Below are 25,559 nucleotides of genomic sequence, written 5' to 3'. Positions count from 1 at the left end.
TAGCCCAATTTACCTATAAAGCTACTGAGGATCAGAGTCCATACCTAACTTTCTTAAGAGCACATTGCTAGGGTCACCTGGGTGGTTCAGTTGGTTAAGCATCTGACTCAGCTCAAGTCTTGATCTCAGGGTCATGAGTTTAAGCCCTGCACTGGGCCCTGTGCTGGGCATGAAGCTTAGTTAAAAACAAACAAACAAACAAAAAGAGTACATTGCTAATAATGACACAACTGGAAATCCGAAGTCCATCTAATTCTAAACTCCTTGTTCTTTTCCCTGGTGTGCAATTTCTCAATAGAGAAAATCTCAGTTCATTCATTAATGTATTCAACAAATATTTCTGAGCACTTAAGTTCTAGGGTTGGGGATACAGCGGTGAAGACCAAGCCCTGCCCTCAGGGGTCTTACATTCCAGTGAAAGACAGATAATAGACAAATATATTGGTCATGTGCCGTGAAGGAAAATTAAACAGGGTCAAGGCTATGAAGTGCAAAGGGAGAAGGGTGGCTGTTTTAGTTAATGACAAGAGAAGGCTTGTTCATGATATGACATTTAAGCACAGACATGAATGAGTGAAGGACTGAGCCTCATGACGATTTGGCGTAAGCCATGCCAAGTAAGGAGACCAGCATGCTCAGAGCCTAGGAATGGGACTGTGCTTCGTGTATTCAAGTTACAGCAAAAAGGTCAATATTGCTATATACTTATTGCTCTATACTCAGTGAATGAAAGGCAGAGTGTTAGAAGATGAAGTTGGACAGAGGCAAGGCCCAGATAACGTGGAGCCCAAGGGCAAGATGTGAAGTTTGGAGTTTATTTGAAGGGTGATGGGAAGAGAGAGGAATGCCATTAAGAGAGGCGTGGCACATTGTGATTCATATTTCTTAAGTTGGTAAAATAACAGATTTTTAAATTTCATATGGAAACTGAGTAGATAAAACACAAATTGCACTGTTGGTGGGAATGCAAACTGGTACAGCCGCTCTGGAAAACAGTATGGAGGCTCCTCAGAAAATTAAATATAGAACTACCCTATGACCCAGCAATTGCACTACTAGGAATTAATCCAAAAGATTCAAAAATGTTGATGTGAAGGGACACAAGCGCCCCCAACGTTTACAGCAGCACTATCGACAGTAGCCAAAGTCTGGAAAGAGCCCAAATGTCCATCGACTGATGAACGGATAAAAAAAAAAAAAATTTGAGGAGAAGAATGTAAAACAAAGTTAATGATACATTGAGGCGCTCCCCCCATCTTTATACTTTCCAAAGACTGCTGGCGTAGGTGTTCGCATTTGAAGGTTCCCATATTAGCACCTATCTTGTTCCTCTTCTGTTAGGAGCTGTACATCTGAGGTGATTTTTTGGTAACTCCTCCTCCCTGACTGCACATCATCCTCTGTCAACCGTCTGTCAAGCACAGGGCTGGATACAGAGCAGGAGTTCCAAATATACTCGTTCAGCTTGATTCAATTAACAGCATGCAATACAGGCATGGTTCTTCATTCTAGACTTAGTGAGACTTTCAATTTCAGTAATAATGTGGACTGTACTGAGAGTGCCTATTTCTCTTCTTCAAAAGATACTGGGGCTTAACAAAGGACACTTTATAGTCCAATAATCTCTTTCTGATTTACACTTTAGGGAGACTGAACAAAGTGATAACCAGCACTTCTCATTTGTCCGTTTCATAACCGACCTACAAAGATCCAGCGGCTTTAATCAAACATGATAGTGTAGCAAAGACACATCCTAATTTTAATCTTTTGGGGATTCGGTATGCAAATTATCTTAAAGGAGTGGTGTTAATACACACAGAGAAGTTGTAGAAACAAGTGGCTGACAGGGCTGAGAGCTAGCTGTTCATTACCAAAGAAAAACTGCTCAGCCCGTCATCTCAAACAGACACTTTCAGAGAGTGCAACTGATCTAAGCTGGACTTACACAAACAGAGAAAATGCATGCACGTGTACACACAACACTGAATGCTCCGTCCCTCCTCTTTTCACACAAGACTGTCAGCTTTACGAATCTCAGCGAAGGACATCTACAATTCGCACCTTTACATTAACTTAGACGAAGGTGCTAAAAATCCATTTAGCTGGAATTATTAGAATTTGATGGGCTTCTTTGTGGTTTAATTAAATCCAACATGAACAATTTTCTTTTTTTTTTTTTTAATTTTTTTTTTCAACGTTTTTTATTTATTTTTTTGGGGACAGAGAGAGACAGAGCATGAACGGGGGAGGGGCAGAGAGAGAGAGGGAGACACAGAATCGGAAACAGGCTCCAGGCTCCGAGCCATCAGCCCAGAGCCCGACGCGGGGCTCGAACTCACGGACCGCGAGATCGTGACCTGGCTGAAGTCGGACACTTAACCGACTGCGCCACCCAGGCGCCCCTGAACAATTTTCAATATACATAAAGAAAAAGTAAATCAGTAAAGAGAGGAAGAGAGAAAATATTTATTTATTTTCTTTTATTACCATGATTCCATTCTGACTCTGACACACCAGATCGGTTTAGAAATCTACATGCTTCATTCAGGGTTATCAACTACTCCAATAAGCCCCATAAACTCTACTCTATACCAAAATCCACTGAAGTATGTTAAACTATATCTTTGAAAAAATATTGTCATGCATTGTTTTAAGGGCAAATTGGATCTAAAGTGCTTTCTGACATTCAATTAAGTAAATGAATTTACTTTTTGTACATTACAAAGGAACAAATAATAAGATTTCTATGAAATCCTGCAGAGACCATAACTTATTCACAGTATCACAGAACATTGGTAGCTCAAAAGAACATTGCCAATCAGGAGATTAAGATGAGGCCACCCCCCTCCCCCAAAAAAGAGATGAGGCCATCCCATAGATTTCACTGCCTCTGAGCTACCTAGTGGCTGGGATTCACACCCCAGGTATTTCCCAACTGTATTTCCTAACAAAAACATTTCATAGGAAAGGGGATTTTTAGCTACATAACCTTCAAGGCCCATTCAAATGCCACCTCCTCTATGAAGCCTCTCCTAATCCTCTCCTAATGTGGAAGAATGAATTTCACTCATCTCTAAAGGGCAGATTATGGTACTTTATGCCTCTCTGACAACAATCATGCTTTCCATCTCATATCACTATTTGTTTGGGGTCATACAGGGGAAATTCTATACTCCCCTCAAAAGATTTTTAAGTCACCTTTGTATCCTAGAATACAGCACAATGCCTTGAACTTGGCAAGTGCTCACTACATGATTGAATGGTATTAGCCATATCCAAATCTATGTGATCAAGAGAGCTGGCCATTTTATTTTTCTAAAGCCAATTTCCTGGTTCACATTGATCTCTAAATACCCTCAAATGACCTTTCCATTTCTCCTCGAGCAAAGGACATTCTGGTTCCTAAGCCTTCCAGAGACTACCAGGAGTCGGGGCTGTAAACAACCAGGCCCTTGGACTCTCCAGTGACCTTGCTCTCTTTACCTAGAGCAACTGCCTGGGTAGTGGGACAGCTGACCTCTCCAGACCCTTGAAGAGTCTGCATTACTTCATCCAGAGGGACAGATGATAATAGTAAAAAGTATGCACAGTTTGGGACAAGGAATTTCATCCACTATGCTTTCAGAAAATAAGTGGGTGAGGGGGGCTAAAAGAACGTCTCAGCGGATCCCCTCATGGAACAGAAATGCACATTTAGTTTGCAAACGGGTATTAGACCTGAGCCTATAAAGCCTATTAGAGCCATATGTGATTTGCATATATGGATTGAAGTCTGAGTTTTCTAGGTAGCAAAAACCACCACCGAATTCCTGTATGACCCCAAACAAAGAGTAAGAGATACTAGTTATTAAATTTAAATTTCACTCCAGAATACCATTCCAGACTGACAGATGGCAGCCACACTTGTGAACACAGCATAATGTAGAAACTTGTCAAATCACTAAATCGAACGCCTGAAACTATCGTAACATTAACGTCAACTATACTCAAAACAAAACAAAGCAACAGAATCATCCCATAGGCTGAACGTACCTCATTATAAGACAAACAAAAAGCTTGCACTGTAGCCATACGATGCATTATTTGTGTGGGATCTGTTTTACCATGTTGGTGTGGTTCCCACAACCCTTTCCTTGAAACCTTGGAACCAGACATGTTTGGGAGGATTTTTTTGGATGTGGAAAAATGGGGCATACACCATGTATTAAGTAGCACTCTCATCAGGCTAGGGCAGCACACTCTATAATCAAACCCATTCTATCTCAAAACATTCCAACAACCACACTAAGGGGGTTAAACTAAAACTACAAACGGCCTCGTGTCAGTTCTTAGGTTTTGCCACAAGATTAGGTCAGGTCAGACTTTCGCCTCCAAGTCACCAGTTTATAGTTGTGGAGTTAGAGTTTCAGATGTGGAGCTGCGGGCCTGAATGATGAAAAACCACTCTCGTGTTGTAAGAAAAAATTGTATCATTTGGTATTGTTGCTACATATACTGATATTTACATGGTCATGATTTCACTGGAGTTACATACATAAAAAGAACAAAGGATTTTAATGAATTATTTAGTGATTTATTGTGTAAGCTTATTTTTTAAAATTTATTTATTAATTTTGAGAGAGAGAATGAACATGGGGGAAGGGGCAGAGAGAGAGAAAGAGAGAATCCCAAGCAGGCTCCACACTGTCAGCACGGAGCCCAACGCAGGGCTCAAACCCACGAACCGTGAGATCGTGACCTGAACTGAAATCAAGAGTCCAATGCTTAACTGACTGAGCCACCCAGGCGCCCCTCTGATGTGATATTCTGCTAGTTTTAGTGGAGTTAGAAATCAATGTACACACGCACACACATACGCACACACACATGCAGACATGTATGGTTTCTAACTAATCTGCTAAGAATTACAAACAAAAATTAAGGCAGGATGTCAAAATCAAATCAAATTTTAAAAGTGAAGTAGTATGCAAAAGCTCTTTGCCTTCTTATTTCTTTAAGTCCACTGTAGTGACCAGCAGGAAAAGGAGGGGGTTTTCCAGAGCAAATATCCCCATAGAAGTGTTTCTACCTAGTAAGGAGCCTACGGTGAAAAAGAAGGCCAGCCATTCTCCTGCACCATGCGCTAGCTCACTCCCTTGCAACTTCAGCTGGGAACACTTTTAGTGCCCCACGAGGAGCCTGTCTGGGCTCCAACTCGTCCCTCCAATGGGGGCTGAATGAGCCGGGGGAGACAGAGAACACAGGAGCAGGATGGAGTGAGTGGTTTTAAAAGTTATCCCACTTTCCTCTTTTCAGAAATGAAAGAAAGCGTGTCTTATTAGATAGTATTGGCTAATCCTTGGAACATAAAAACAAAAAAACAAAACAAAACCTGATGCTTCTTTCAAAAAAAGGTTTACTATTTCTAAAGGACGTTATTAAGAAAATTATTTACTAAGGGTTTTATTTATATTACTTTTCTTTAAAAAATAAATGAATTAAGCAAGAACCTTCCATTTCAGAGGAAGACTTGACTTGGGCTTTGGCTTAGTATCTACAAAAGCACAGAAATCTGGGGGTGTAATGAAATCCTTATAATGGGTATTATTGCACGTACTATGTTTTTGATAATAAAAGTGATATGTATACATATGTATACAGTTTGATGTGTCAGAGAGCAATTTTTCAGAAGTTTTCTAGTTTGTATTGTTAGTTTTAGGTATACATTTCTTTTTAAGGTGTCATTTAGCAAGTGTAGAGATTTATGTTTTATGTTTAGGTAATTACTCAGAATGGTATGAATCTATAATCACAGAAATTTGATGGACATGACCATCTTGTGTAAGTGTTTCGAATGTAATCTAAACGGACATTCATGCCTGCAGAGGTAAACTAGCAACTTCTGTATCAACAAATCTTTCCCTAAAGTTTTACCTGTGATCACTTGCCTCTTAGTCATGGGTTTTAACATCCAGGATCCACCTGTCATAGTATACTACCACAAAGACATAATAAGGAAAATATCTTTAAGAATTCCTGGATTTCCTCTTTATCAGTCATGGTTGTATCTCCCACTCAATGCTAACAAGAAATCATTTAACCTCTTAATTTGCAGTAATTATAAATACCCCAACATTTTCAAAGAATTCCTTTTCACTTGATAAAGAATTAACATTCCTCAACACATACACACTGTCTAGATAATAATAACTTATCTTTTGAGGGCTTTGCCTAAGACGCTATGCTAAATGTCTCATAAAGATTATTTTTTCCCATTTTGTCCTATGACATAATAAATGTACAAGGTTAAACTGCATGTTTTGATTTCATCATTTCTTCTGAATTTTGGAAAGATTAAAAACATGGAATTTGTTCTTTTAGACTTTAAATTTCATGGTTGAGATGTCTGGGTGGTCAGCCAGTTGAGCCTCTGACTCTTAGGCTCAGGTCATGATCTCACAGTTTATGAGATCGAGCCCTACAGCAGGCTCTGCATTGACAGCGTGGAGCCTGCTTGGGATTCTCTGTCTCCCTCTCTCTCTGCCCCTTCTTCACAGGCACTTGCACACTCTCTCTCACTCTCAAAATAAGTAAATAAACATTTTTAAATAAATAAATTTATATAAATAAATAAATTTAATGAATAAATTCATATAAACAAATTTATTTATTTGTTGGGCAAATCATTCCACCAGGTAATCATTCAACCAAAGATCTAAGGTCTAAAGACCATTTTAAGTCTTATTTGCAAATCCAGAACATGTGCCTCTTTAAAAATTTTTTTTTAATTTAACTTTATTTTTTATTTTTTAAAATTTACATCCAAATTAGTTAGTATATAGTGAAGTAATGATTTCAGTAGATTCCTTAATGCCCCTTACCCATTTAGCCCATCCCCCCTCCCACAACCCCTCCAGCAACCCTCAGTTTGTTCTCCATATTTATGAGTCTCTTCTGCTTTGACCCCCTCCCTGTTTTTATATTATTTTTGTTTCCCTTCCCTTATGTTCATCTGTTTTGTCTCTTAAAGTCCGCAGATGAGTGAAGTCATATGATTTTTGTCTTTCTCTGACTAATTTCACTTAGCATAATACCCACCAGTTCCATCCAGCTAGTTGCAAATGGCAAGATTTCATTCTTTTTGATTGCCGAATAATACTCCATTGTACATATATGCTGCATCTTCTTTATCCATTCAAACATTGATGGACATTTGGGCTCTTGCCATACTTTGGCTGTTGTTGATAGTGCTGCTATAAACATGGTGGGGGGGCGGGCATGTGTCCCTTCGAAACAGCACACCTGTACCCCTTGGATAAATGCCAAGTAGTGCAATTGCTGGGTCATAGGGTAGTTCTATTTTTAATTTTTTGAGGAACCTCCACACTGTTTTCCAGAGTGGCTGCACTGCCTTGCATTCCCACCAACAATGCAAAAGAGATCCTCTTTCTCTGCATCCTCGCTAACATCTGTTGTTGCCGGAGGTGTTAATGTTAGTCATTCTGACAGGTGTCAGGTGGTATCTCATTGTGGTGTTGACTTGTATTTCCCTGATGATGAGTGATGTGGAGCATTTTTTCATGTGTCGGTTGGCCTTCTGGATGTCTTCCTTGGAGAAGTGTCTATTCATGTCTTTTGCCCATTTCTTCACTGGATTATTTGTTTTTTGGGTGTTGAGTTTGATAAATTCTTTGTAGATTTTGGACGCTAACCCTTTATCTGATATGTCATTTGCAAATATCTTCTCCCAATTCCGTCAGTTGCCTTTTAGTTTTGCTGATTGTTTCTTTCTCTGTGCAGAAGCTTTTTATTTTGATGAGGTCCCAGTAGTTCATTTTTGCTTTTGTTTCCCTTGCCTCTGGAGACGTGTTGAGTAAGAAATTGCTGTGGCCAAGATCAAAGAGGTTTTTGCCTGCTTTCTCCTCGAGAATTTTGATGGCTTCCTGTCTTACATTGAGGTCTTTCATCCACTTTGAGTTTATTTTTGTGTATGGTGTAAGAAAGTGATCCAGGTTCATTCTTCTGCATGTCGCTGTCCAGTTTTCCCAGCACCACTTGCTGTAGACTGTCTTTATTCCATTAGAGATTCTTTCCTGCTTTGTCAAAGATTAGTTGGCCATACGTTTGTGGGTCCATTTCTGGGTTCTCTATTGTGTTCCATTGATCTGAGTGTCTGTTCTTGTCCCAGTACCATACTGTCTTGATGATTACAACTTTGTAGTATAGCTTGAAGTCCGGGATTGTGATGCCTCCTGCTTTGGTTTTCTTTTTCAAAGTTGCTTTGGCTATTCAGGGTCTTTTCTGGTTCCATACAAATTTTAGGATTATTTGTTCTAGCTCTGTGAAGAATGCTGGTGTTACTTTGATAGGGGTCACGTTGAATATGTAGATTGCTTTGGGTTGGATCGACATTTTAACAATATTTGTTCTTCCTATCCAGGAGCATGGAAATTTTTTCCATTTCTTTGTGTCTTCTTCAATTTCTTTCATAAGCTTTCCATAGTTTTCAGTGTATAGATTTTTCACCTCATTGGTTAGGTTTATTCCTAGGCATTTTTGGGTTTTTGTTCTTTAAAAATTTTTTTAAATGTTTATTTATTTTTGAGAGAGAGAGAGAGAGACACACACACAGAATCTAAAGCAGGCCGCAGGCTCTGAGCTGTCAGTACAGAGCCCGACGCAGGGCTTGAACTCACAAACGGTGAAATCATGACCTGAGCCAAAGTCAGACACTTAACCGACTGAGCCACCCAGGCACCCCTAGAATGTGTGACTCTTTTAAATATGTCACAGATACCACCTAGGCTTCAGTGTTGGTTTGCAGAGCCCCCACTACATGAACAGAATTCCTGAACTTTCTTCACTTCAGAGCCCTATTTCCTATGTCCTCCTTTCAATCCTAATGAAGTTACACCAAGTCAGGCTCATGTTGGTTAATATGCATTAGACAATACACTCGTAACAAAACACAGCACTGTGACCTGGAAGTGATATCATATCCTCTCCAGAGAAAAGGGAAAAGCGTGAGCTAAGTAGCCCTCACTTAGAAAAGGAGTTAAAATATTAGTACTTCGTGTTTTCTTCATTGAGTTACTTCTTAAATTAATCTGCCTCCCAAAAGTTATACCTCTTTTTAGTTAGCATGGTGAGACTTCTGGCCATTGCAGGGCGGGGGGGGGGGGGGGGGGGGGAGTACTACTGCTTGTTGCCAGAAGGTTCTGAAACCAAACAAAAAGCATTTAAAGCTATAAAATTACTCACCCTACATTTCATTGGTTACTTAATTACAGCATGTATGCAACTTCAAATAAAATATTTTTTAAACTGTGATTCTAACAACTCCAAGTTTAAGTGGGGAGAGGAAGAGTTACCATAATTTGAAAAGATTTAGGGTCACTTTCAGTTCCCTTTTTCATTTCAACTCCCTCCCCTTCTCTTTATACACACACACACACACACACACACACACACACACATCAAAGTAGTAACAGTCTGTTTAATAAAACTGAAGGTATCTGTGGAATTATTACCAGAAATTACTTTTGTACCTAGTTTGAGACTGAATGATTCACTGAATTTCCCTTAATCCTTAAGTTGCATATTCATTGCTGTATTTTCCTTTAAGTGCCGTCACTTAAATTGTCATGTAAAATAGGGCAAATCAGGGTCAGTTTATATAAGCGGCATCAATCTGAAGAACTTCTATCAGTCTTTATTTCGAGGCATTATGCAAAGAAAACTGACATTAAGAGAGCCTTAACTGACAGCAAATGAAATCAATCAGCAAATCACTAAGCCATAATAAACTCACTCAATTTGTAGATAACCCTTCCCTTTCCAGGTCTTCCCCTAGTCAGTCCATCAAACACTGTTTTTTGTCCAAGCAGCTAAAATGATAGCAATTCTGTGGCAGCATTTGAAAGTTCAAGGGCTCACGGACTTCGGTCTCTCAATAATAAGTATTAAGAGGTATTATCTAGTAAGGTTATACTTAAATAGTCTTCAAAAATGAGGGGAAAAAAAGCTAGAGAAAGGGTCAAGTTTGGGATTCAGCTTTTGCCTCTTAACATTAATGACAAAGAAATTATGTTCATATCACTTAGCAGCTTTTCTACTTGGAGCTACTTGGAGCTGACTGTTGTAACCAAAAAAATAAAATGCTCTGTACTTTCATGTTTTGTGTTTTTGTTTTTAACTAAATGTGTCTGAAACATTTCACACACAGGCAAGTATCGTCACCATTTCAGAGACGGAATCTGAAGTCCCTCTAAAAAATATAAATGGTGTAAATAAAGGCAACAGAGTTCAAAGAAAATATGAAAACAGTAGTAATTCTTTTTTTTTTGGTTTTTTTTTTTTAATGTTTATTTATTTTTGAGAGAGAGACAGAAAGCAAGTAGGGGAGGGGCAGCGAGAGAGGGAGACACAGAATCTGAAGCAGGTTCCAGGCTCTGAGCTGTCAGCACAGAGCCCGACACGGGGGCTCGAAGAACTCAGTAACACTCACTAACCGGGAGATCGTGACCTGAAGCAAAGTTGATCGACTGAGCCACGCAGGCGCCCCTAGTAATTCTTTAGTTACTTTGTATAATAATTCTTTAAATGGAAGTACAAAGTGTTAACCGGGGCTTTATTCTGAACTGTGAGGAAACACCAAGATTGTGAACATTCTGTTCTGCTACTCAAGTGCCAGTTGTACCAAAGAAGTCATCAATCGAAAACCCCAAGAGCTGAAACACTAAAACTTTCCTCGATGGACGGAAGTCACTTGTCCTGCCCCCAGGCCTGTTTGCAGCTCACTCCAATACAGTTTATATTAAGACAGCATTTTACAGCAAAAAAGCACCCTAGCACGCACACTAGGCCGTCTGATTTCCCCAGTCCTGCGAGTGAAAGCTGGACGGGCTTCACGTCCTCACCTGCAGAGGATATGGGGGGCTCCGGGCTACAGTGCAAACAGGACTTGAATCCAAGCATTCCGGCTTTCCCCATAGGCTTTCTCCAATACGATGGTGTTCGCCTCTTTCCCAAGCAAACAGAATTATCTTATCTCCTCCAAATACTGTGCTGTTAGTAAAGTCATTCCTATTCTGATCAACATGATGTTTCCAGCACACTCAACGACACACGGAAAATTGTGGATTCACGATTGCCAACTTCCCTATGATCGGACTTACTTGCCTGTTTGTAGAAGGACAAAAATCTCAACCTGAAATTGAAAACGAAGCAAGCTCACACCTGATCCAGGAATGTTTATATGCCAAATATTCAAAGGAAAACGCTTTTAAAGATACCTATTAGTGCTGTTTAATTTTTAAACTTTCTCCATATATGTCATATGACCTTCATAATTGCCCCAAGATGCAGTAGGGCACATATTGTCACTTCTGTGTTACGGTGGTAGGGTCCCCTCCCTAAGGAAAGAAAAAAAAAAAACAACTCTGGGCGCCTGGGTGGCTCAGTCAGTTAAGCGTCCGACTTCAGCTCAGGTCATGATCTTGCAGTTTGTGAGTTCGAGCCCCGCGTCGGGCTCTGTGCTGACGGCCCAGAGCCTGGAGCCTGTTTCAGATTCTGTGTCTCCCTCTCTCTCTGCCCCTCCCCTGCTCATGCTCTGTCTCTCTCTGTCTCAAAAATAAATAAGACATTTAAAAAAACATTTTTTTAAAGAAAAAAATAACTCAAGGTAACTTGGCTATGTACAGACATGACAACATCCCTTATGACCTTGTAACACGAGACCACTTAATGAGACTGCATGTTTGTGTGTGTTACCATATATGAGAGACAAAGAAGTAGAAAATATACAAAAAACTATGCCACATGGCATCCGGGGCTCAGTTCTTTGGGTACAAACCCAACTGAGTCGTGCCGGCAGGAATAAAGTTGCTTCCTAGAAAGAAAAGCCTCGTTGTCACGATTCCATGTGCGAGAATCCTGCTACATTACAGGTGACAAGCTGATGCACCAGAAGAGCTAAGGGCCAATCGCTCACAGAAAATAGTGATCCTCTCCTAGAACTCCAATAGCACCGTCAGCCTGTTCATGCTTCACAAGAAGGGATGGTGTATTTCCTTGCAAAAAACAGTTGGACAAAACAATGACAAGTCCTGCTACCTGTATGATTTGTGTCTACAGGGGGAAGGACTTCATCTGTTCTACAGCGGGTCCTGTTACTTTCTAGTAAAGTTGCATAACCTCTTCAAACCTCTGGGATCCTGACTCTGCTATGATTTTATCTTCTTCCTAATTATTCTTCCTTAAAATAAACAAAGGAAGAAGTGATAAAAACAAAACTGGACGGGGCACCTGGGTGACTCAGTTGGTCAAGTGTCTACTCTTGGTTTTGGCTCAGGTCATGATCTCTTGCTTTCATGAGATGGATCACGGCATCGGGCTCTGTGCTGACATTGCGGAACCTGCTTGGGATTCTCTCTCTCTCTTTCTCTCTCTCTCTCTCTCTCTGCCTCTCCCCGCTCATGCTGTCTCTGTCTCTCTCAAAAATAAATGAATAAACTTTAAAAAAAAAACTGGAAAAAGGACTTTATGAATCATGCCTAGTTTTTAAAGAATTCCTATCAGATTTTACTTAGTGTCAGTTCAGATCACTGATACCAGGTCACTCCCAGAGGGACTAATTCTAGAATATTTTCAGCTGAGTTAAGGAGTAAGGAGTTATGAGATTTCTCAATATGAGGTTTTGTGCAGCAGAAGCTTAATACAGATGCATTTCCTTCTCTTCATATGTCATCCTGTCCATTTCTTTCTTTTTTAAAAAAATTTTTTAATGTTTATCTTTGAAAGAGAGAGAGAGAGAGAGAGAGAAAGAGTGCAAGCAGGCGAGGGACAGAGAGAGGGAGAACAGAATCCAAAGCAGACTCCAGGCTCTGGGCTGTCAGCACAGAGCCCAACGCAGGGTTCGAACTCACGGACCTGAGCCAAAGTCAGACACTTAACCCGCTGAGCCACCCAGGCACCCCTCATCCTATCCTTTTCAAAAGGCAATGATGAGGGGCGCCTGGGTGGCTCAGTCGGTTAAGCGTCCGACTTCGGCTCAGGTCATGATCTCACGGTCCGTGAGTTCGAGCCCCGCATTGGGCTCTGGGCTGACAGCTCAGAGCCTGGAGCCCGTTTCAGATTCTGTGTCTCCCTCTCTCTCTGCCCCTCCCCTGTTCATGCTCTATCTCTCTCTCTGTCTCAAAAATAAATAAACTTTAAAAAAAAAACAAAAAAAAACAAAAGGCAATGATGAAAGTCCCAGCAACAATCAAAAACACTCTTGGTGTTTCAGATTACCACCAATCTGAAATAAAACCCATGATGCAAGATGTAAAATATCTCATCTGCTAAATATTTTAAAAGAACTTCTTATAACTCCCTACTTGAACAGTTTTTAGAAATCTTAGCCATCAGTACCCAAGCTATGTTTTAACAATAAATGTAAAAAAAAAAAAAAAAACCTCTCTTTTTACAATAAGTCTTTAAAAATAAGGTATAAGGACTGAGAAAAGAATGGTAGCATATATCACCAGGTAAAATATCTGAACCAAAAAAAAAGCATAATTTGACATTGTTACTCTACCATTCTGCTCTAGAATTCTGATTGATGTATTTCCTTCCCCCACTCCACCACCATCATCACCACCCAAAAAATAAAGTGCAAATCAAACAGGCACCAGAAGGGAAGGAATGAGGAAGGGAAAGAGGGAGGGTGAGAAGGCAAACAACAATATCAAACTGCACAATAATGATGGACACGCTAGGTTTTCTGGGCCATCAAGAACGAAACTCTTAGCAGATAACAGATCGAAGACCATGAGGTCTAACTCATAATGACCACAGCCAAGGTTGAAGGGCTCACACTTAATTATTTAATTGTTATCCCAATTTGCAACACAGTCTTAAAGTCAGTCCTCTGCACACATTAACAGCTGAACTTTCTGTTTTGTTTCATTCAGCCTTGCTTACAGCTCAGTTACCAGGAGATTTTGAAGAAATTATCAAATCTTCAGAGAAGGATTCTCGACTTTTAACTAGCAAATAACAAAAATGCTTTTCCGACAGCTCACCTCAGACAGTTTTCCGACAACTCCCTCAGAAAATGCCATTTACTCTTGTGGGTGCCAACAGCAAGAGCAAACACGCTGATTCTTACGTTCATCCTCAGGTTAGGCCTCAAACCTAGGACATCTAGAGTCCTCACTGGCACAACTTATAACCTGTGAGCTACAGACTACAGCTGTCAAGCAGGTAGGTAAGGTAAGATGGCCTTCTTCATCAAAACGTGTTTATTCTCACATGGACCCTGTGATTTTTCCAGCGAATTGTTTTTGCCTGACAAACAGCTCTTCCCTTCTCTGGACAGTACCTTCCAACCTTTGAAGAGGGTAGCATTTCAACATTCCATTCGACCCCACCACCTGAGTCTAAAATCATTTTATGTTCTTTCATTTAAAAGATACTTTCATTTTAGAAGTTAAAGAGAATTGCACACACTCTCCTGGATAACAACTTTAGATAAGCTTAAAATCTTTTTGACGCCTTATTACATTACCAAAAAGGTCAGATTTCCAATAATCTCAAACACTCAGAGCACAGCTATGCACCAAGAAATAAATGAAAAAGAGTATCTGTGAAACAAACAGCAGTCACCAAATATTCTCTATACCTCGCTATGGAGACTCTTAGACTAAACGCTGGCAACTCTGTAAATCAAGAACCCAGTGACAACGGGCATCTGAAATCAGGGAAGATCTAAATTATATAAAGGAGATAACACTTCCCTTTAGTAATGGAAAATAAAGAACCAAACTTTTAAGAAGGAAACTAAAAGCCTAACAGAGGTCATTTAGGAGTAAACTGGAAGTCTTTTTCAGGGACACTTGAGGAATGTACATCAGAGCCTTCGAATGTGCGTAACCTTAGAGGCAGCAACCCCACGCATTCATCCTAAAGAATTATGCAACAGCGAACAAAACCAAGTTCCTGGCCTCATGCAGCTTTCGTGTTAGTGGACAGCTAATAGACGCTGAGCGTTTACAATGCACCTGTCACTATTCTGAGCACTTTATATGCTAACCCATTTCAACATCACACCAACATTAGGAGTCAGAAATTTTTGTTATCTTCACTTCACAGGTGAAAGGCCAAAATACACAGTAAGTAAAAAGTAAAGTAAGTAACTTTTCCAGTTAGCCTCTTTTGCAGTTCTATCCTCTCAGCTATTTCCTCACAAATGAAACTGTATTCTACAGACAGACCCTTCCTTTATTCTTTTTCCCTCTTGACCATCTTAAGACACACACACACACACACACACACACACACACACAGCAAGCCATGGTTTACAAAAGGCAGAAATAAAAAGCATGAATGGATCCTATTCACTGGATACGTAACCTCTAGCAATTTATTGCATCTCAATAAACTTTAGCTCCTTTCTTTAAAACAGAGAGAAAATCACAGCACCTATTCACACCGTTGTTGCAGGGATTAAATGAGATAGCAAATGTAAAGTGGCTAGCACAGTGACTGGTACAGAATAAGTACTCAACAAATGTCAACTATTTATATTGTTACTTGTTGCTTATTATTGAATGAGGGTGGAGACACAAACATTTATTACATGCCTGCTAATATTTGCCAGATAATAAATGCATTACAGGGGCACCGGGGGGGTGGGGGGGGTCAGTCAGTTAAGTGTCCGACTTCGGCTCAGGTCACGATCTCAGGGTTCGTGAACTCGAGCGCTGCACTGAGCTCTCTATTCTCAGCACAGAGCCCACTTTGGATCCTCTGCCCCCTCCACTGCTCTCTCTCTCTCTCAAAACTAAATAAACATAAAAATATTTTTAATGCATTACATAGCTTAATTATTTATTTATTTTTTTAATTTTTTTTTCAACATTTTTAATTTATTTTTGGGACAGAGAGAGACAGAGCATGAACGGGGGAGGGGCAGAGAGAGAGGGAGACACAGAATCGGAAACAGGCTCCAGGCTCCGAGCCATCAGCCCAGAGCCTGACGCGGGGCTCGAACTCACGGACCGTGAGATCGTGACCTGGCTGAAGTCGGACGCTTAACCGACTGCGCCACCCAGGCGCCCCTACATAGCTTAATTATTGAGAAAAAATTCAAAGTATAAGATAATGAGTGATCGGTATTATCTTTATAAAATATGGATAGCATATTTTTTATGACAAAGTCCTGTGCATTCACATTATACTGGACTTTTCAGCTACAGCTAACTTGTCTAATCTAGGTGTTTTAATTTTTTTCTGGTTGACTGATAACACTATCGTTTGGGAGATAAAAGCACAGGTAACAATAGTATGGACTTGCCATAAGAGCTTAGACAAAGGGTTTCGTTGGAGACATGGTCTCACAGGAACATCAAGTAACATGGAAAAGTAAATAGGGAGCTGATGCTGATATTAATCAAAGTTATTTAAAGCTTTTGAAGAAACAAGGAAGAGTATATGAAGCCAATGGAAAGATAGAGAGAAAAAGATCCTAAATAACCATTCCTCCATGTAAAACACACACACCGTTAAAAGTAATGAAAACAGGGGCGCCTGGGTGGCTCAGTCGGTTGGGCATCTGACTTCAGCTCAGGTCATGATCTCACGGTTTGTGAGTTCGAGCCCCGCGTCGGGCTCTGTGCTGACAGCTCCGAGCCTGGAGCCTGCTTCAGATTCTGTGTCTCCCTCTCTCTGCTCCTCCCCCACTCACGCTCGCTCTCTCTTCCTCTCTCTCTCAAAAATAAATAAAGCTTAAAAAAATTTTTAATAAAAAAAATAAAAAATAAAAGTAATGAAAACAAGCCACTGGTGCTAGCTTCCTCTTTACGAGGGTCCCATAGTGGCTGCAGTCATAATAGCTACCATACACTGCCTGCTCTCTTGGCTAGGCACTGTGTTCTCTACTTGACATGCATTGCCTCACTTAATGCTACTACAAGCCTGAGAAATTGGTAGGACTACACCTTTTTTTTTCTTTTGCGGACAATAAAATTGAAGCTAAATGCTAGCAGAGCTCAGAGACTACATTTTTCTGAACTGAATTTTCTCCCGGGGGAGAGCATAAGTCACCTGCTCTCCCGGGTCCGGCGGGGAAAGGGTAAGCCTCTTCACCATTCCCTCGTGCTCACTGTTCCTCCTTCCATTTTGGAACCTCCCATTTTGGAAGAGACAGACGGGGGGCAGCTCCTACTGCTCTAGCGATGGCTGTATAGGTTGGCCGAATGGTTGGACACTACCACATCCTGCACAGTGATCCTCTCCTCGGCATGATCAAAGGACACGTGCTCTCTGAACAGTCTGCCCCATCAGCACCGAGTACGAAGCCAAACGGACACTGAATCCCTAAATATGTGTGTACCACACTTAGCATAAATATACATATTTACATACTGCAAAAAGGTGAAAAGTAGTGTTCCATAATATTAGCCTGTCAAGTGAAAGCAAAATTTCTTTCTCTGTGAATTTGTCCACAATACAGCATAAACTATGACCTACATCTTACATAGATGCATAATGAATATTTTGTAAACGGAAGGAAAATCCCACTATATACATCTCAGAGGCTGTGCGCTTACCATTTAACACAGGTGTCTAGACTTTGTTCCAGTATCAGATTTTACCAGTTCAGGCTTTGCAGTCAAACAACACCTACACTTGAATTCAGGCTCCGGGCCCTGCCCCTTACTTGCCGTTGATGTGGAGCGTTACCTGTTGTAGTTGTTTTTCAATTGTAAAATGCAAATGATGCCATTATTTGACACATAACGCCACATGTGACAGGTCCATTGTGAGAATTAGACAGCATGAAGTATTTAAAGAACTAACTAAGCATGATACCTCGTCCATAGTAAGTGGTCACTGACACGGTAGCTATTAATATGAAAATTTAGGTCATCAATTACTACAGAGCCTTTCTTCTCAAAGTACTCCAAAGCCTACCACGATTCTGTGTGTCTGTCTGTCTGTCTGTCTCCCTGCCTGTGTCTGTGTGTCTGTGGAAAAAACTATTATGGCCCAAGTCACGTGTTCTTGTCCGCATGGAGTAATGAACTTCGATTCATGACTAACCTGCCGTGTACATCCCAGCACGTCACTGCAAAACGAGCCCAACTGTTTAGGTATTAGCCTTGCGCGTAAGTATTTCTAGTAGAACTTGGAAGAGACGGCAGTTTGAAATATGGGTCTCTACATTTCCTTCTGGCTCTTCACTGATGTCAGAACCATAGAGAGTTCGTGCTTTTCCCCCCAAAACTGGCATTCTGAGGATCAGTCTCTTTCCAAATCACTAAAATCTACAGTTTGGGGGAAGTCTTTATTTGTGAATTATGACAAGTCCTGAGCCCTCTGAGATTCTGAATCAAGGATAGCCAAGTACAGGATTATTTTATGGCCACTAGAAAAATCTCAAATCATATTATTGTATTTGTGGTTGCAATGAATTCATAAATAATGGTAATCAAATTTAAAATGTACATCTTAATCTTGTACTAAATAATGGTATGGTATTCCAGCCTATAACCGAAAATAAAAACATTTTATGCTTAGTTTTAAATCACGTATATATTTTAAATACATTGGTGGACAACCTAATGAAAGAAATGAGCATTCTTTCTTTGTAAAGCATTAATTTGGGCACTAATAACAAATTAAATTAGGGTATGGAGCATGGAGAAAAAAATTACCAGAGCCCTACTTGGACTGATATTAATTTTGTACAAAATTAAAATTCCACAGAGTCATACACTAAAGAAGGATGAAGTTTATTTTAAACCTCAAAATGCGAAACAGAAACTGAGTTTTAAGAGATATTTCTCTCTTCCATACACTGAAAATTCTAGAATGCTACTGAACAAGAACAGCCTCTTTTGAAATATCAGGCTTCCTACAGTTTACACAATGTTGATAGGTTTTTCTAATAAAGGCACTGGGCATTAAAAGGCAAATAAAGCACGTACCGAATTTTGTTCCGTCCAACTAAAAAACTGTCCTAACCCTCAGGAAAAATAAAAATGCCCACAATAACACAATAGTAACCTTGATTAGAAAGATACCTGCAGCATCTGAAAAGGAGTATGCTCTGGAAAAAAATTTCTTTATTAAGTTGATTTTACAATTATTTGAGGTTTCAGGATTTGGTACTTTGAGTTTTATAAATGAAATAACCCAATGTGCACATATTATTATGTTGTTCATTAAAACTAAAAATCAAGGGGAAATGCTCCTCAGTGCAAAAAGTCCAGTAAGGTTCTACATTTGCTTAAATTAAATTGCTACCTAAGAAATATTGGCCATACTTTGGAATTAACATTGAAAATTTTCAAATATCTCTCCTGATAATTTTCTCTACAGTGATTTATTTAAAACAATAAGAGCTACAAATTGAGACTAGCTTAAAGAGATAACAGCCTAGTGTCTTATTGTCCTCTGCTGACAGGGAAGCGTGTTCTTTACATACTGTACTTAGCTATAAAACACACATTTTTCCTTGGTAAAAAAAAAAAAAAAATACTTTTCTGGCTTACTTAACAGGCTATTTCGAGGCTTTAAAGAAAAAAACACACAATTATTTGTGAAATAGGGTTACACGGTAGAAGAAAAATTAAGAAGAATTATTTGCATCTCCTTTAAGTTATTCACAATACTTTGAGGCTTTCCTTCTCTCCAGTTAGTGCAATTTATTTTTCTAGGCGTCTCAGTAGCAAACAATGTTATTTAGACTCTAACCTGGCACGCTACAACCTCTGGCCCGCCCTTGAGCCCCTCCATTGCAAAGGTCTCCAGGTGCAGTTTGGGTAGCTGCAGGGTGAAGTCATTCCTACTTGCCGCAGTCCGTGACAGCGAGATCTGATCTCTGACCTAAAGGGAAAAAAACAGCATCAATGGTAATTCCCCTTCAGACACATTAACTGGGATGAACTGGGTCCCCTTGAGCCCACTGAGTGGACTTGCATTGATCGCTGGACCTGAAATCCATGAATAAATTTAGGACTAATTGATTTTTCGTTGCAAATAAATCTCTAATTCAGAGTGCTGGGGGAGAATGTTAAGAAGAAAAAGCATCCTCCTGCTTGAAATGAGGGAGGGAAGACGAGTCACTGGAGCTCTTCTGATCAAGAGGTTTTGAATTATTTTTTCACCGTTCCACCCTCAAAAGAAAAAAGAAAGGAGGAAAAAAACATCCACAAAATCGAAAACAAACAGCAATCTCCTAATTATTATCATTTTTTAAAATAACATGTTTAATTTAACTGGCATTAACTGATACATATTAGACAAGACAGTTATTTGGTACTGGTCTTTGAAAAGAAAACTTCAATAATATGTACCCTGGAATAAAAACAAATAGACTCAACACACAAGGAGACTTAAAAATATACCAGTCAGAGGTTTATTTGCCCATTTTCTTCTTACTAAACTTGAGTCTTAGCGACTAAATACATATAAACCAACTCAGTCACGCAACTTCTAAATAAGATAATGAATGAAATCAGTGGTATTTGTACTATATTTTAAGTATTCGGAAAGGCAACAATACAAACATCACAGATACAGGAGAAACACCAATTCTCTAGCCAATATAGGTATCACATGCAGTTGATATTACACTGCCACCTTCTGGACAAATGAGAAACTACTCCCTATATGCTGTATATAGATAAAAGAAAATGCTCAAAAACCGGTCTGTTTTCATTTTTAATTTCCAAAGTTATTAAAAGCTTTAAAAATTCCACAGTTTAGTTTTCCATAATATCAGTGAGCTCTCATTTTTAATTATATAGTTTCATGATAGTAGGTTTCATACACAGGCATATTTTCTAACTTTCCCTATGCCTGACTTGGTTTTAAAAACGTATCTCTTTGCTACCACATATTTGATAAATATTACACAACTAGCTTAAAGCCACAGGATCAAAAGTGTTTTTTATGAAGTAGTAAAGGTCAAGAATGGGAAAACTATAAAAATAGCACTAATTTCTCAAATAAATATATTTATATCTCTACTTTTACTTGAGCGACTTCAAATGTAACTTGGCGACAATATATGATAGAAAACTCTGCTTTGCTTTTCCATTCTACTTGGGAAGCTTGTAAAACCTGTTTGAGTTATTTCTTGTTTTATGAATGAACCATCATACTGCGTAGGGTCTCCTTACACCAGTAAACACACACAAACATATGATGACATCTTTAACCGTTCATGCTAATCTATGGTTATAAAACTCTTTATATTCCCAAATTGAGCAGAAGACTTTCTGTCAATAAGCGAATGTCAAAGTGTATGCTAGAAAACATACACCGTAAGGTAATTTTTATAATGGTGTGAGTACTGTATGCACAGCGGAGTCCCAATTCGGAATGTGTATTTATCTGTAACAAACATTCTCCAGAGTCTTCAGTCAGGATGAGAATGCTTTTAACTTATTTTACATAAAAAAATCATATTTTACAAGTATATTTTCTTTAATTTTTACAGTTTATACTTATGGATACCTTCTGCCGCTTTTTCTTTTTTGGTCACCAGTGCGCACTCAGATAAAAGAAAACATTAATGTGGATTAAGGTGCTGAGAATTTATCAACATCAAACCACTGGTGTTTTGCCTTCTACCCTTCTGAACCATAGTCAATAGATCTAAATATTTTACTGCACCCTGGCCAATTCATTGTTTGATGTTTAAAAACTCACCCAGAATCAAAGAAAATTTATTAAATTTGAGCCCCCAAATGAGATACTATTAGCTTTGAAAGTCAAGTTTAACTGCGATATTGATGATTCTCTTTTTTCTGTGACAAAATTCACTAGGGAAATCCTGGAAGTCAAAGTACAAAAGCAGATTGCTAATACGGGCAAAGGGGGGAGGGGGGACCGTAAGCAATGTAGGTATAATCCACAACACGGTTCGAGCGCTGGGGGTCCTTTCACCCGATTATTATCAGGCACCAGACATCAGCCGTGAAGCCTGACGTCCACAGGAACAGGGAGCCACATTTCACAGTCTCTAAATAAAGTTGCTGAACAATATTAAGCCGGGGCATTTGGCATTTAAAACTGTGACTTCTTATCAAATTAGCATCTTCACGACAACATTATTTAATTTCCAAGATTAAATTCATTCTTTACATTAGATAGGTTAAAAAAAAACACCTCAAAATGCAGTCATTTTGATGGCATCATAACTACAACAGTATTTGAATATGCACGTGTTAATACGTTCGTTCAGTGATACATTATGTGCTGAACGTTGACAGTGCCATCAAGAGACAGTGACTTGTGATACATCATAAATATAATATCACAAATATTTCTGCTAAATTTTAAGAGTTGTTTCCGCTTTTAAATTATGCCAGAACTTTGAGAGAAGGCATCCAACACGTTCTCCGAGTATTTCTAGAAAAAGTTTTTTCTCACTCTTGAAAAAGGATTGGCTAGGAATTCCTTTATTTGAAGGGGTATGGGGAATGAAAGCATCGTGTTGAGAGAAGGCAAAACAGTGACGCCGGGGGGCGCACAGCAGAGAAGCGGGAAGGGAAGGTGACCAGGAACAGGAAAACCCCAAGGGGGAAAGGAGAGACTGTTCAGAAGGAGGCAGAAGGCACGTGTGAATTTCAGCGTGTGAGCAAGGGACACTGGGAAAGAGATTCAACCCACAACAGTAAGGAATAGGACGCTTCCTGTATGGCATTAAATTGGTTCCTGAAAAACATAGAACAGGCAGCCTGAGAACAAAGTAAACAAAATCAGAAAAGAGATAAGGGGGATTTCTTTGGGAAACGCTGCCCAGTGGATATGAAAGGATTCCTTTCAAATATGAGAATCTAAAATAAATTTCTTTACTGTCAAAAGAATCACTTTTTTCCCTAAAAGGAGAAGTAGGCTCGCCTTCTAAAATACAGATTTTAGTATGGACTAAGATGAAAACAATCATTGTCGCCTGTCTGTAGATTAAATTCTAATTTCAAATTTCAAATTAATTTTAAATTATAATTTCAAAAGTCTGTCTTTAATTCTGTTTATGGCACATCATTATTCATCCTTTAATTAAGATTCTATATCCTTTTCCCCGTGATTTATTTATAGCTGTGAGTGATAAAATATATATAATAATGTTTTTCTACTTCAAAATGGGTAACAGTTCATATTTAACATATAATGAATTTTTTCATAGAATTTCACAATATAAATCTCATTTGTCAAATTGTATACATTTTTATTACATTCTATACAACTGTTCAATTTCATAGTATTTTGACAAAGAATAAAGAAAACATACCTACATTACTACATTCTGAGATTCTGGTTTTTAGAAAAGTGGTTTGCTTTCTCCCTTTCTTATTACATACTTTCAGAAAGCATGTATTTCGGGGCACCTGGGTGGCTCAGTCGGTTGAGTGTCCGACTTTGGCTCAGGTCATGATCTCGTGATCTGTGAGTTGGAGCCCCGCGTCGGGCTCTGTGCTGACAGCTCAAAGCCTGGAGCCTGTTTCAGATTCTGTGTCTCCCTCTCTCTCTGCCCCTCCCCTGCTCATGCTCTGTCTCTCTCTCTCTCTCTCTCTCTCTCTCTCTGTCAAAAATAAATAAACATTAAAAAAAAATTTTTTTAGGGGCGCCTGGGTGGCTGTCGGGCGTTCAACTTTGGCTCAGGTCATGATCCCCTGGTTTGTGGGTTTGAGCCCCACGTTGGGTTCAGTGCTGACAGCTCAGAGCCTGGAACCTGCTTCAGATTCTATGTCTCTCTCTGTCTCTGCCCCTCCCCCGCTTGTGCGCTCTTTCTGTCTCTCAAAAATGAATAAATGTAAAAAAAAAAAAATTAAAAAAAATTTTTTAGAAAGCATGTATTTCTGACATATATGCTATAAGACACAAGAGAAACGAGACAGAGAAAAATAAATGAAACTTTCTAAGTGAAAATGCTGTTATGAAATATATATTTAGTTTATTGTAACAATCTAGTTCCAGATTGAAGTGATTCGTAAAATCCATGTTTTACTGTTCCTTTTGCTCTGATTAGCAAGCCACCAATCTGTTTTCTGATTTTCTGTACTCCTACCGTAACACCACAAAAGCTATTCCTGCCCAATATCTCAATGATGAGATTAAATTTGCCATTTTAAGAAAAACTGCTCAACTCTCAAAATGTGAAGCTGCATGTTGTATTATGCACAGCTATAAATCTCTTTGGACCTAATATTCCAAGTTAAAAATAATAATAATAAAACACTTATGGAATGTGGTACTAGCTGTGTTTTTACCAACAGGACACCAAGGAAAAGTAGTAGGATTGTAGATAGAAATTCAGACAAACTTACCACATAAAAACATATACACTATATATAATTATATATATACTATATGTATAATTATATATAGTATATATATAGTGTATATATATATACATATATATGTATATATGTATATATATACACATATATACGTATATATGTGTATATATATATATAATACACACACACACACACACACACACACAATGCCTGAATCTTTAATGTCTGGGGAAAGTAAGTGATATTAGCACTTTACATCATACCCTTAATCTGGCTAAAATTCTACTTACTCCAACCTAGTATGGCCTCCGTGGCTTCAAAATCAACATTCTTACCACCATCATATCTACAGAGTCTCCTGTAACACCTCTGTGTTCATGTTCTACTTTGACTCCAGCTGCCTGCCTTCTTTTGTACCACTGCTTCCTCTTCCCTTCCTTCCACCTCCACTGGCTCCGTATTGCTTTCCCTTCCCCCTTTATTCTATTTTTCATCCGACACAGAAGACCTTACACACTATTTTTCAACCTCTGCACTAGAGAGCTGTGTGTGCTTGGCACACTACAGCCTGGGAACCAAATCCAGGCCACCGCCCCTCATTGTAAATAAAGTTTTATTGAAACACATGACACCCATTCATTTACCTATTATCTTTGGCTGTTTTCCTGCGACCATGACAGAGTCGAATAGTTGAGAAAGAGACCATATGGTCCACGAAGCCTAAAATATTTACTATGTGACCCTTTCCAGAAAATGTTGGCCATCCTCTGCCTTAAAGGTATAGAAGAAGGAAAGACAATATTTTTCACCATCTGTAAAGTTTTTTAAATAACCACATCTCACCAGAGAATATATGAACAATCCTTAGCAGGTCAACCTTCTATCAGTAACACAGGATGCCATTTCAGATACTTGCTGGCTTCTTTTTTCATAAATAAGTGTTTCATAAATAAGTAAGTGTCCTATCTCCTGATCTAGTTCCAAGTTTCAGGTAGTCTAGTGTACAACTTGACTGGGTCTAACTTTCCTGGCACATAGTCTAATGCCTAATCAACATAACATTTGGTCCCACAAGTAGAATAGGCACACTGGAGAGGCTTTTGTAAAAAGAAAGAGAAGGGAGGGCATCGACCAGAGTTAACTATATACTCTGTAATAACAGTAGCGGCAAGAAAAACGCTATGCATACAGAGGCTCGCGGTATGCGATCAAATAAGAACATCATTCCAAACTCACAAAGTCTACAAGGCAGGAGAAAGAGAGAATAGAATAAAAAAGATA

The 25,559-nt window shown here is 39.2% G+C and overlaps 1 protein-coding gene across 9 annotated transcripts in view; it reads right to left on the bottom strand.

The window, feature by feature from the left end:
• Nucleotides 1-25,559, bottom strand: part of CCDC171 (coiled-coil domain containing 171) — a 302,377-nt gene that overhangs the window by 58,454 nt on the left and 218,364 nt on the right. For 8 of the 9 annotated variants that reach the window (XM_019415442.2, XM_019415439.2, XM_019415437.2 and 5 more), the window contains one exon: nt 19,723-19,854. The exons of the other annotated variant lie outside the window; for it this stretch is intronic. In XM_019415442.2, the coding sequence (XP_019270987.1) occupies nt 19,723-19,854 (132 nt within the window). The remainder of the gene's footprint in view (nt 1-19,722; nt 19,855-25,559) is intronic. 9 annotated transcript variants of the gene reach the window in all.

The sequence above is a fragment of the Panthera pardus genome, unplaced genomic scaffold (genome assembly GCF_024362965.1).
Source record: "Panthera pardus isolate Hobbes unplaced genomic scaffold, ASM2436296v1 HiC_scaffold_20, whole genome shotgun sequence".
Taxonomy (NCBI): domain Eukaryota; kingdom Metazoa; phylum Chordata; class Mammalia; order Carnivora; family Felidae; genus Panthera; species Panthera pardus.
The sequence above is the reverse complement of the archived record's forward strand: the minus strand, read 5'-3'. Positions and strand labels throughout refer to the sequence as shown.